Here is a 12,297-nt window from a genome sequence, read left to right as displayed (position 1 = left end):
TGAATCTTACATATTTCTTATGCTAATTAAACTTGAATTAATGTAATTTGGAAGCTTAGTTTTTCGACTGAGATAAAATGAAAAATACCCACCAATGACGGTGTCTACACCCATATCTTGCTGTTCCTTGTCTTGGGAGCAGAGGGATAGCTGCCCTTGCAGAAGCCTGTCTAGGGGCATGGATATAGGTCTGTGGGTGAGGGGGGCTCGGGGTTGAAAACGCTTCTCCATCTCTCCTTGCTTCTCAGACAAGCCCTGTCCTCCTGCTCCCGCACCTGTGCCATTCCTCTGTTCTGATATCGAAGCCACTGACTCGGATAGAGCCATCTTGGTCTTCTTCCGTCCTTTAGCTGGGGCACTGGCTGTGCGCCGCAGGAGGTGATCACTGATGGAGCGTTTCCGAAGGCCACCAGAGTTTGTATCCACACATGACTTGGAAGAACGGTTAAACAAACCCCGGATACCTCGCAGTTGAGGACCCTGAGAGTAGGAAGAACAAAACAGGAAGGAAATAAAATAAGATAACAACAAAGAGGAGAAGAAAGTTGCTTCACAAATGATAAATCAAGATGCACTTCTGACAAACACTGAACACACTTTTTCCACACATTACAATTTGATGTAAAACTGTTAATTTTCATGACAGTTTCAAGACAGTGAAAAGCAATGCCGTGTATTGAACACAGTTTACAGCAAATGTAACATGTAGCAGTCATGCTTTTACATACATCGCCTATAGATGGCACCCTCACTCCTTTAGTTATCACAACAAACAATTGTGTGGTAACTTGCATTGTGTATTATGCATGCTTACATTATGCATATTTTATCTTTGTAGAAAATGAGACAACCACAGACCACAGATGAAAAAAATATTTGGAATAAAAATGAGCTTATAAGCAAACTGCAAACTATGACTATGACTATGTTTAATGTCACACACAAACAAGTCACTGAGGATAGGGCTAAACACAAACTGCACTTTTGCATCATGCATTACTGTTTCATGCAGCACCAGATAGCACCTACAACATCAGGATACCTTGTTAGATCCTAGAAAGTGCATTATGGTAAAGCTGGGGTTCAGGACTAGGGGGCTCCACTAGAAAGACAAAGGATTGAAGGAGCATAGCTTAAATGGACTGATGTGTTGAGAGAAACACATTTATTTTCTGTTCGTCTCCAAGATATGATCTCAGTTGACAAAAGAGGCTCAGGGGGGTGCTACAATAAAAACATTGATTATACAGCACTTACCTTCCCATAGACATCATGTACTGACACATGGATGAAGATGGAAGCCTCGGTTAACCCGTCCAAGTAAACATGCCTGTAACCTGTTGTTAATGATGAAGGGAGAAAGCATGTGAGCAAGAGAGAGTGAGTGGCAGAGTGAGTACAAGAAAGAAACAGTTCTTATCAGGTGATTGTGTGGCAGTTGCCTGAGGAGAGGGCATTAGGAGTTCAGGGACATCTCTGATGGATGTGGACAACAAAAATAACATGCCCAGCCACAGGTCTTCTGCTTTACAAAGCAAACAAATCATGGTTCACTAGGCACAAGATAATGCACCCCATAGCCATAAAGCCATAAGGGAAATTATGTGTTTAAGTGTCAGTGAGTCTGGCTGTCTATTTGTGTTAAATAGCAGAACCATAGTGATTCTAATTTGCAGTGACAAACTGTGTCCCCTCTTAAGTTCATGTCATTCACACAGAAAAAGTTCCTTTGCTAATAAAAAGCAGAAAATTGTGAGGAATTTTGCACAAACCAGGCATCAGGCTGCTGAAGGCAACAGTCCGTTGACCAATAAAGTCCCGTCCAATGGGGTCGTGGTCCCAGACAAGGAAACGCACCAAAACCACCTCAGCCATGTGAAGTGTAAACGACAGAGTCTCCTCCCATACTGGATTAAACCCTGAGGAAAATACAGAAATAATTAAGATCTGTTTCATCAGTGGCTTATTAAAGCATGTATACACATAAGACATAAAACACTAGTAAAGATGGAGTTCAGTGATGTCTCGAATCAAGTATTTCATGGACCAGTGCCCTGCACACTAATCCTATAATACTGTTGAGCTCCCAGGGTTCAATAACCTTTCCCAGATGAGGCAGTTCCCCTGCCCCTGCCGAGTGCCCTCATCTGTGGAGAGAGGTTTGGGGGGGACACCAGCACACCCCTTCGTTCTGCTTCCTCTATGCCTCTAATTAATTAATCTGACTTTTGATCCCAGCAATGCACCACTACTCACAGTAAAATGCATAATCTGCGGCTATGGCACAGTTTCATCTCTGCTCTGCAGGAATTATGGAAATAATTATTTGAAGGTCACAGAGGTGAGATAGATCAGATTATATTTACCTTTCTTTGAGCGCCATACATGTGTGTATATTCTATAGTAGCCTACGTATAGAGCAATATACAGTGACACTGTATAAAACACAAGGCCATAAAAGTGTGCAGTGTTGGAAACCAACAATGGAAAAGTAATAGCATAATATCAAGGCATCATAAAACGTACAAAAATGTAGAAAATGGTGCGGCATGATAACATTATGGACAACCGATTTTTCCTTGCAGTGTATCAAAGTCTTGGGAGCTGGGTTAGATTGAATCGGGTAAAAGTCTGTAATTTAGCGTGTTGCCATTGCTTGATCAATAAAATATTTCATCAATACACCTCCATTTTGTTTTGTCAATAGAAGGAAAAGCTTGGGTGTTACTCACAACATTAATGTCATGTCAAAATGTCTTTATCGAAAAAGGCTTCTTGTTAAATGAAACAATAAGTATTTAGTGAAAAGATCCATAAATTGTGGAAATCTGATCTCCCCTACCACTACCTAAACTAGCATTTGTAGATTGACAAGATGTGACATGAAATACTCATTACCCCACCATCAGGAACCAGTCAGTCATCCATGGGAAATACATTTACAGCAGCTAGGAAGCCGCGAAGAAGGGATGCTACAATCAGATAATAAAGCTCTTATTTTCTCAGGGGTCAGCGTACAGTATTATTATATTCTTCAAACTGATCTGTGCGTGTCTAACCGTTGTCATCAACGACTCGTGTCTGCTCCTTGCAGCAATCAACTGGCAGACCGATGATCTCCACTTCAACGAATGGATCAATAATCTGAGGAGAAAGGGCAATTCATGTAACGATATTTTCTTATGTTTTTTTTTAAAGGGCAATAAAATGAATAAGATTTTATTTTATGATGCTGAATATATTTCGGCTGAGAGTAAGCTGAAAATCTGAGTAATCAAGTATACTAGTGTGTGTCTGTGTCTGTGCGTGTGTGTGTGCATGAGAGAGAGAAAAAGACAGATGGAGAATGTACCTCTCCACGGTCCCCCAGCATGGAGTCTGGCGGTTTGGGCAACTGCTGCCCACTAATGATCTTGAGAATGAGCTGCTTCTTGGGGTAAGCTGGAAGAGGGTCATCACTGAATGGGTTGAAGGAGCCTGGAGGTAATAATTGAATTATGTCATCACTCAATGCTAAACTCCGATCCTCTCTGATTGTTATGTTTGTTCCACTTTCCATATCTTTATATGCAAAACATTTAGCCTCCTCTCAATAAGCATCGGATCATAAAAAGCAGCTTTATGAAGTACATGTGCAGAAAGTCTGTGAAATCTATGCCTCTGCTTTGTTGTGCTAACTCTACTGTTGGATGGCTGACATAAAAACAGTCAGTGCTGTTTAATAATGGGGATGAGATCATCTTTACAACCTCATGTGGAGCAGAAAAAACAGACCTGAAACTCACAGCACTTCTAGTCTTCAAATCTAGTAAAGATCCAAAAGTTTCGAAAGAGTCCCATTGAATTACAGGAAACTGTACTAGTTATCACTTATAACTATTTCCTGTAACTGTGTACCAATTAAGCCAAATCTTGTGTCATCTTGCATTTGAGTATTTCACAACCTGAAAATGTCATGTATGTTCAACTGGGTAAGCCAATACAAAATACATGCAATAGTGTGCAATGTTTTTATGTAGATTGGGAATAAAAAGTGAGATAAAGAGATGCAATGTAATATTATACACTTTTCTAATGTACCTTTTACATGTAAAGTTCCCGTAGCCCGTGTTTGCGTTTGTATGTGGCGCATGTATTTTGTTTGTTTGTGTGCATACAGTGTGTTTGTTACAGTACCTTTACACATGGGAGGGGGTTTGAGGACGTAGCCACTACCTCCGTTCACCATGAACTTGGCTCTGTTGAGCTGCATCATCCTGCCCTCCGTCTGGTAGTTCAGAGCGACTGAAAGAGAGAACTTCTATTAGCTGTTTCCATTTTTTGTATAGCTGGAACGGTAAATTCCTAGAAAGTAATATTGCTCTCTGAATTTAATAAAGAAAAAAAACATAATTGGCCAGGACAGGCAGGGATTCCTTGGATCTTGGATTTCCTGGTGCTGTTTATTTCTGCACAGATAAAAATATTTAGTTCCAACTCTTTTTCATTAGCTTATCTTCTTCTTATTTATTTTTGTATTTCTCCCTAATCCTCACAAATTCCTGTTCCAACTGTAGCCCCACAAACAAACTTGCAGACACTCAGTAAGACACAACATGCAAATAGCGTTCACACTCAGACCGATTAGCCTCAGCAAACATGACCACTAGCACATTACGCAATATAGTATGTATACATTCAGTGTGTGGTGCGCTGGCTGTGTATGACATCTGCTTGTGCATGCATGTGGAGGCAGTCAATTAATTTGCAATGACAGGTTTGTGGCTGCAGGGAAGGCACCTGGTGTTTCATTAAGAGACAACCTCCACACAGGTCAAAAGCTTAGAGCAATAGACAGCTGTCTTACCCAGCTGACAGCCCACGTTCCAATAGAACTGGGGGTTGAAATTGGACGAGTCAATGCGATAGGCCGAGGGATAAATCCGTGACAGTTGCCTCTGGTTAAAAACCAGGAATTGTTCGGCTCTGTGATTGACCAGAGATTGGGCTCTGGTCTCGCTGAATGACAGAACGTCACCTGGAGTGCCTGAGGAGAAACATGGGCTAGGAATGAGAAAATGTCTTCAAGGTAAAGACTGCAACACGTCTATTTGTTTGTGGGTGTGTAGGTGTCAGAGCTTTGGTGTTTTACCTTCATTCAGACACTCCTGTGAGGCAACAGAGTTGGTGAACACCACCAGGTTTGACAGATCTCTACTCAGTTTCATTGTCTTCCTCTTCCTTCCTCCCCTAAAACAATTTCCAGATGACAGAAGACAATTGCAAGAGAGGACAGAGGAGAGTGAGTGAGCTCATGTAAAGATATGTGAAACAGCTAAGAATGATGTGAAGTGAGACATGCACACACTTGTATATGTGTTTAAGTATTTACAGTGGCAAAAGCATAGCAGGCAGGAGAGGATTGTCCATCAGTGAGGCAGCTTGCAAACCACAGGAAGGAGCATCAAAGGCAAAAAGCTTAATAAGGACCAGAGCGCATGCAGTGCAGCAAGACCTGTACACATTCACACACACACATACACAGCTACACACGCACACAGTCATGCACACGCAGTCTTGCACAAAGACAGTCAGTCACATAGCCACTCAGATGCTTGCAGAAATCTGCACTGTGACAGTTTCCCGAGGACATGCATACATGAATATGGAACCAGGGACAGAGACTGAGAGAACAAAGAGAGACAAAGGCCTTATACACAGAGAATGACTGAGGGAAGAAAACACAACTGAATCTCCATACTTCTTGCCCAATGCTCACTCATAAAGAAAGAGGAAAAATGAGACCGATGTGGACAAAGAATGTGTGGAATAGAGGACTGATGTATATTCATGCTGCAGTTGAAAATGAGCTCAATTAGAAATCATTCCCTTTCATTATTGAATCAGATCTGTTTTTTTCTAATGGAAAAAAGCACAGTGATTCTTCATTCTTCTCCACCACATTTCAGAGGGAAATATCACAGTTAACGTCACATCTATAGTTATTTTTTCATATTTACATTTTAGTCTGATAAATTAAAAAAAACAACTTGTCTGAGCAAGTAGATCTAGCCTATCCTTCCTGCTGTCCTTCATTTACGGCAACATATTATAGATAATACAAAAAAGGAATGGGACCTTTGCTTTCAGCGGTGACTCTGGAAGTCCATCATTCTTTCCCTCACACTAACACAAATGATTGCTGAAGAAGCTGTAGTGGTTTGCATGACACCACGGATGCCCTGTATTGTTCAATGCTCCCATCAGTCAGCAACAATTAATCCTCTCAGTTGTCTGGGATTGTCAGTGTTGTGGTGAAGAAGGTCAAAGGTCACCTGTTGAACTGCCCTCCGGCCTCCCGCCCAGCTCTGTCCTGACCGTCCTCCTCCTTGTCCACGCTTTGGCATGACAGCCTGGATTTGGAGTGCCTCTGGACAATGAACACACACACACACACACGCAATATGTAAACACACAACACACAAATTAGTGTGCAATGAAGATTTGCTTACTTGCCAATATCCTTGTCTTCAGTTGAAATTCTGATTCATGTTATAAATACACACCATATATGATGCTGCCTACACACAATCTCACAGTAAAGTACTTCTTCGGTGGTCAAGGGTTATTGATAATGTGCCTTTAGAAAATTACATGTTTCTGTGTGATTCACAGAGAGTGTTGTTATTGTAGTAGCAGTTTGAGTACATGTTAGTGCACGTTGGTGGGTGTAGGTACAGCGTATATAATTATAGCGACTGTGTATTTGGTGAAGTAGAGAGAGAAGCAACGTCTCTATTAGGGCTAAAGTGGAGTCGAGAAGAGGATGAGGGTCGCAGTAATAACAGGGTTTAGGCTGCTTGCCGACAGATTACATGCACCCATGTATGCACACACATATATATATACACACATACGTGGGAGGATGCATAATATGCAAAGGGGGAGACATAAAAGAATGAAGAGGAGATGTGAGTGGGTAAACAGAGGAGGGGATGGAGGAAGGTAAAGAAGCAAATGGAAAGAGGAAGAAATTCTGAGTGGGAAATAACCAGGCAGAGAAATGAGGGCATGTAGAGAGAAACAACCACACACACACACACACACACACACACACACACACACACACACACACACACACACACACACACAACACTGATGCATAAACGTACAGTATATTATACTGTAAAATGATTTTAGTTAGATTGATGCTAGGTGTGTCTCAAAAGAAGACCTGCCCCATTAGCATTAACACATTCCTTATGTGTAATTCAGAAATGCTCATAATGCATGTTTTCATCTGCAGTGATCCGCAGTGTGGAATTCGGAAACAAAGTGTGGCAGAATAAATTATGATCCTGCTGCCCTCCACAGCATGAGGATAACTCTACAAAGGGTGCTTTGTACAGTGTATGCATTTTCTGTCTATTAATGGAAGATGTATCCACTCTCTCGGCCATTTGGGAACTCCAAGGGAAAAAAAACTCGATTTGTTTGTGCAAACTGTTTAAGGGAGGTTTTGGAGGCTTTAGTTTGAGTCTCTGTTGTATTGAATACTGACACCTCTCAGCGTAAGTCGGTCTTTATATAGATACTATTATATAGATTAAGTGCTGTGAGTTTTAACAGGAAAACCTAAAGTTAAAACAGAACACACCGCATTATTTACACATTAAAAGCAGCAGCTCCTCATGGCTGGTTGGTTCTGACTTCCAGCTGTACGTCACACTCTGTATGCTGAGCAGTGGTCTGTTAGTGTCCTTCCTCTCCTCTGACCCCTGGAGTCCCACATGACAGTGCGTAGCCACGAGGCCATGCCCCCCACAGTGGTCACACTGTGGTTGTATTTTTCAAATGTTCTGAGAGGGAGAGTCCTAGCAAACTTTAGGGTGTAGTTACCCTTAACCACCATTTGAACTACATGTTCCAGCCTTCATAGTCACCTCGGTTAATTAGTGGTTCTCCTGCAGCTGCTGATTTTATTTCTCTATCAAAGCCCTGTCACACCAAGCCAAAAGCTGACAGTCGGGCATCATTGACATGTCATTGCTGGCCTTCACTTGTATTTTGTCTTGTTTCCAGCCCCACTGGCTCTAGTCGGCTCTTATAGTTGCCCTTCAGCAGATGGAAGCAGGCTAAATTAGAGGAACAAGTTCTGTCTGACTCGCTGTTCAGCAGTTCAGCTGAGAAAAATTGTGATTTTTTACAAATTTAGTGCGACTCACCTTCAAGTAAAAGACTGTGATTGTTCAAGTGTGGTGTGTCTAACAAGGTGACAGGTAAATACAACAAAGTCCAATAGATTCTGTCTAAAAAGAGAGCTGCAGAAAGTTCTGTAATTCTTCTGGTATGAACATAGACTGTATAAACATGTCGTAACCCAATGGACTGTCCTTTTCAATCCTTTTGAACAGCTGTGGCCATCTTGATTTTGGAGCCAGAAGTGGCACATGAGTTTTTTCTACTGCCTCTGATTAGTTAGTAGTCCCGCCCTAAAGCTTTGGAGTCAATTTTTCTCAACACAACGACAATAGTTTTTCAAAATGAACTTCATGCTGTTGAAGAAGTCTTGAAACTAGCAATTGAGACCATAAACTTGTTAGAAAGATGTTTGCTGACGTACAAGAATCATGTGAGAATTAAGGTTATTTTCTCATTGACTTCTATACAATTAGCTACTTTTTGTAGCCAGTGCAGTCGCCCCCTGCTGGCCATTAGAAAGAATGCATGCTTCAGGCACCGCTGCATTGACTCTTTTCAGACCTGGAGGCTGTGTCCACTTCTTTTATACAGTCTGTGGTTATGAAGTAGGGAAGTATTTAATTACCAACTAACCTGAATTTGCATTTCAGATCTCACATAAATAGATTTTTTTTTTTTTTTTTAAATGAAGCATAAATGAGAAAATTCCCCTCCCATGTTCCTCACCTTCTGCTTGAGCGTCGTGATGAAGGATCTGCTTTGGGATTTCTTCAGAACCCCTTTGGAGCTCTAGAGACGAGAAGAACACATTCAGACACTCTTTAAATCTGTGTTTGTTTGTGCTTGTTTACATTCATGTGTGTGGATCATTTGATGCGGATCTAATAACAACCGCATTAGCACCCAGTGAGTCACTTAAACCCTAAGGCTCAGTAGCTGGGGGGCTGCAACAGGCATCAGCCAGTAAAGCACAGCTGAAGAAGAGAGTGGGTGGGAAATGAGGAAAAGAGAGAAACAGAGAGGGAAATTAGAGTAAGGAAAACACAGAGGGAAAAAAGCTTTAGAGACAGAATGAGGTGAAGGGGATCACCAAGAAAGCAGGAATAGAATAAAGAGAATGGGAAACCCTGACGCACCCACTGCATTAAAATGGCTGTCAGGAAACTGAAGCTTCTAAAAATAGTACAAGAGGCATGCGGGGAAATTAAATATTAAGTAACACTGCAGACATTTAGTTTCTCATCACTTTCCATCTCTTTTGACATGCTTTGGATGAAAACACCACCTCAGCGCGAACATAGCAGTTGCTTCAGAAAAGCCTGGGGTGGTGCTGCTTCACTGTCCACTTTTATCTGTTCGTGTGTGTGTGACCTGTGAGTGGAGCAGTAACTGGTCTACTCTTTTACTTTCTTCATTTTCTTCCTCGTGACTAATGCCATGGCCTAGTTTTACCCCCCTTGTCTTCACTTTCTTCTTCTCATCAGTATTACTCTGCTCCATATGCAGCGCTACACACTGCCGGCGGGGGGTTGGTACCTGCCGCAGGTTCTTCTGAAGGCCCTGGTGCGTAGCTCGGAGCAGCGCTCGGATGCTGAAACTGTCAGTATCTTCCTTGTCTCCGATCCGAGACTCTTTCAGCAAAGAGTCCAGTTTCTTCCTGATGTGAGACTCCACCTGATGGTGACCATTGCCCTGTGTGAAATAAGAGGAGAGTTATAAAGACACAGAAGGAGGAAGAGAGGTCAATGATACATATGGGGACAGCAGATGGCAAAGAGTAGTGCAGTTTTGGAGCAAAGACACGCACTGTCTAATACCAAGCACATGAAACAAGCCGCAGCCAATATCAACAACCTGCAGTCCTGCAGCACTGCAGTCAGACCTGCTGTTCAAGACCAACCAGGACCACCTTTTGTCAAGAACAGTGACTACAACAGCAGCAAAAAATTGCAGATGTGCACATAGAGACGTGCGCCATCTACAGGCAAGGGAAGAAAATGTTTTTGAAAATTTGGCGTCTCTCCTTGCTCTCCTAGCTGTGAGAGACTGTTAAATACTAGAATATTTTCTGCTTTATTCTATACTTTAAACAGAAGATAACCACAGTATATATTCTGTTTAATGTTAGGAAGTTCTGAAAAAGCTTCATTGTATGCCCTCTTTTATGCTTTATGTTTTGAAGACATCATAAATAAAATCTCTTTACAATCATTTGGTTGGTGTTTCACGTTTTACTGCCACAGACTGCACTTTACCTCTATCAGATTATTTAATATCTATGATATGTTTCCATATTTGGTGTCATTATTTTAGCCAGAGGGAGGTGCAAGATTCCAATTTAAAACATAGACACAGACCCTTGGTAGTTTAGTCGCACAATGGTAATTTTCGCGTCTATAAATTGCAACACATTGCATTTTGGGATTTTTAGCAGAAAATAATGCACATGCCTCTGTCAATAATCTTTTCATTCAATTATAGAATTCACATAATTTGAACACACAAGTCCAAACACACAAGTAGAATGGCAGTGGGGGAATATAGTGAACGACATAGTGAATAAGGAGTGATTTCGGACACAGTCGTGGAGAACTGTAGCACTTGCGTCATCAACAGGTTTACATCTGTAGGTCTAAAATGCTACTGCTATAACTCTCCTTTACTACATCTGGCACAGATTGGAATATGTTGAATTGGCCTGACAATGGATTAACACATCGTCCTTGTGGAGAATCAGCTGTCTGTTAAATGTGAAAGAGAATTAGTCAGTGAGTTACAGCCAGGTCCACAAGATGCATTGCATTGTTTATTTAGAATGACAACTCGTAGCACTGTAAATTTTTTGCTTAAAAGGCTTACCGAAAGTAATTTTTTTCCACAGCCCGTGTATCAAAAAAGCTATTTCACACTATTAATACCATGCTGGTGGTGAGTGCTGTGAAAGCACACTGGTCTAATGAGCTCAATAGAAAACGTCTCATCAGTGGTAACCTGCCACCACCCTTTTAAAATGGCAATGATCATCCAAAGTGGCATCTGCAGCCTTGTGCCTCCAGCTAAATGCGGATGAATAATGCCATATTTGGTTACACAATGGACCCATCTGGAAAATAACTGAGTGTTTTTGAGCTTCAAATGTGGTGAGGGGAATCCTGGCACTACTGTATCATGGAATAAATGAACAGGATTAAGAAAAATGGCACAAAGCAAGTTGAGGAGAGATCTGTTGAAGCAAACAATGATGAGATTTAAACTCTTTGAGCTGTTTGTGTTGACGTAATATTTGTATCTGCACCATTAAGTATTGATTATCCACATGACGATGTTAATGATCAATAAAAACTTTACAATCATTAACATTATTACCAAATTAAGTCAAGCTCAGCAAAGTCTTTAAGATCCCATTATTTAACTTGTGTTTATGGTGCCCATATATGGAGGAAGATTCTCCAACATTACTCGCTTACTTTTATATCTTTATTTTTTATGAGGAAATATGTTGTAAAGGTTAAAATACAAAAATACAAATGTTAAAAAAGCAGATTTTTTAAAACGTCCTTTCAGTTATAATCTTTCTTATCAATCAAAACATCTTTTTAATTTGTTGGAGAATTTCATTATGCTGTTTTGCACTGATTTAAATATCAATAGCCTATGATATGAATTTTAAAAATCAAAATTAAAAGATCTCCCAAGCCCTTTTTACAAGTATGTCCGTACTGCTAACTTAAGACACAAATTTAAGTGCATCGATGGGCACAACTGGCCTGAGGATGATAAAACTAATCTGTCTTACATTACTGCTCTTAAGCTTGAAGTCATCCTCAATTTCATCAGCGCTGTCATCGTCAGACACCTCCCCCTCCTCTGCGTCCGCAGACAGATAGGCAGGCAGACGTTTCCCCTAGATAGAGAGAGGGCACACAGAAAGATGGGAGGTATCAACAACCAGAACAGCAACAACAGAAACAACAAACATACCTTTGACCCATGCATATGTCTAAGATGCAGCACTAATCCTCTCTCATCTATTTTATACACTGGAACACCCACATAGGTTGCACCTCCAAGACAAGAATAACACAACAAGAATGCAAGATGTTTAACTCAGACCTT

At 41.1% G+C, this 12,297-nt stretch overlaps 1 protein-coding gene across 1 annotated transcript in view; it reads right to left on the bottom strand.

Moving 5' to 3' along the window:
* Positions 1-12,297, bottom strand: part of plch1 (phospholipase C, eta 1) — a 55,523-nt gene that overhangs the window by 4,637 nt on the left and 38,589 nt on the right. Inside the window, exons 11-22 of the mRNA XM_070829126.1 lie at positions 11,978-12,085; positions 9,718-9,873; positions 8,908-8,970; positions 6,315-6,409; positions 5,132-5,229; positions 4,847-5,026; positions 4,177-4,284; positions 3,353-3,477; positions 3,060-3,144; positions 1,773-1,919; positions 1,258-1,337; positions 93-480 (exon numbers count right to left, since the gene is read on the bottom strand). Of these exons, the coding sequence (XP_070685227.1) occupies positions 93-480; positions 1,258-1,337; positions 1,773-1,919; positions 3,060-3,144; positions 3,353-3,477; positions 4,177-4,284; positions 4,847-5,026; positions 5,132-5,229; positions 6,315-6,409; positions 8,908-8,970; positions 9,718-9,873; positions 11,978-12,085 (1,633 nt within the window). The remainder of the gene's footprint in view (positions 1-92; positions 481-1,257; positions 1,338-1,772; positions 1,920-3,059; positions 3,145-3,352; positions 3,478-4,176; positions 4,285-4,846; positions 5,027-5,131; positions 5,230-6,314; positions 6,410-8,907; positions 8,971-9,717; positions 9,874-11,977; positions 12,086-12,297) is intronic.

Source organism: Pempheris klunzingeri, chromosome 4 (assembly GCF_042242105.1).
Source record: "Pempheris klunzingeri isolate RE-2024b chromosome 4, fPemKlu1.hap1, whole genome shotgun sequence".
NCBI classification, from domain to species: Eukaryota; Metazoa; Chordata; class Actinopteri; order Acropomatiformes; family Pempheridae; genus Pempheris; species Pempheris klunzingeri.
Note: the sequence above shows the minus strand (reverse complement) of the source record. Positions and strands in the feature narration are given on the sequence as shown.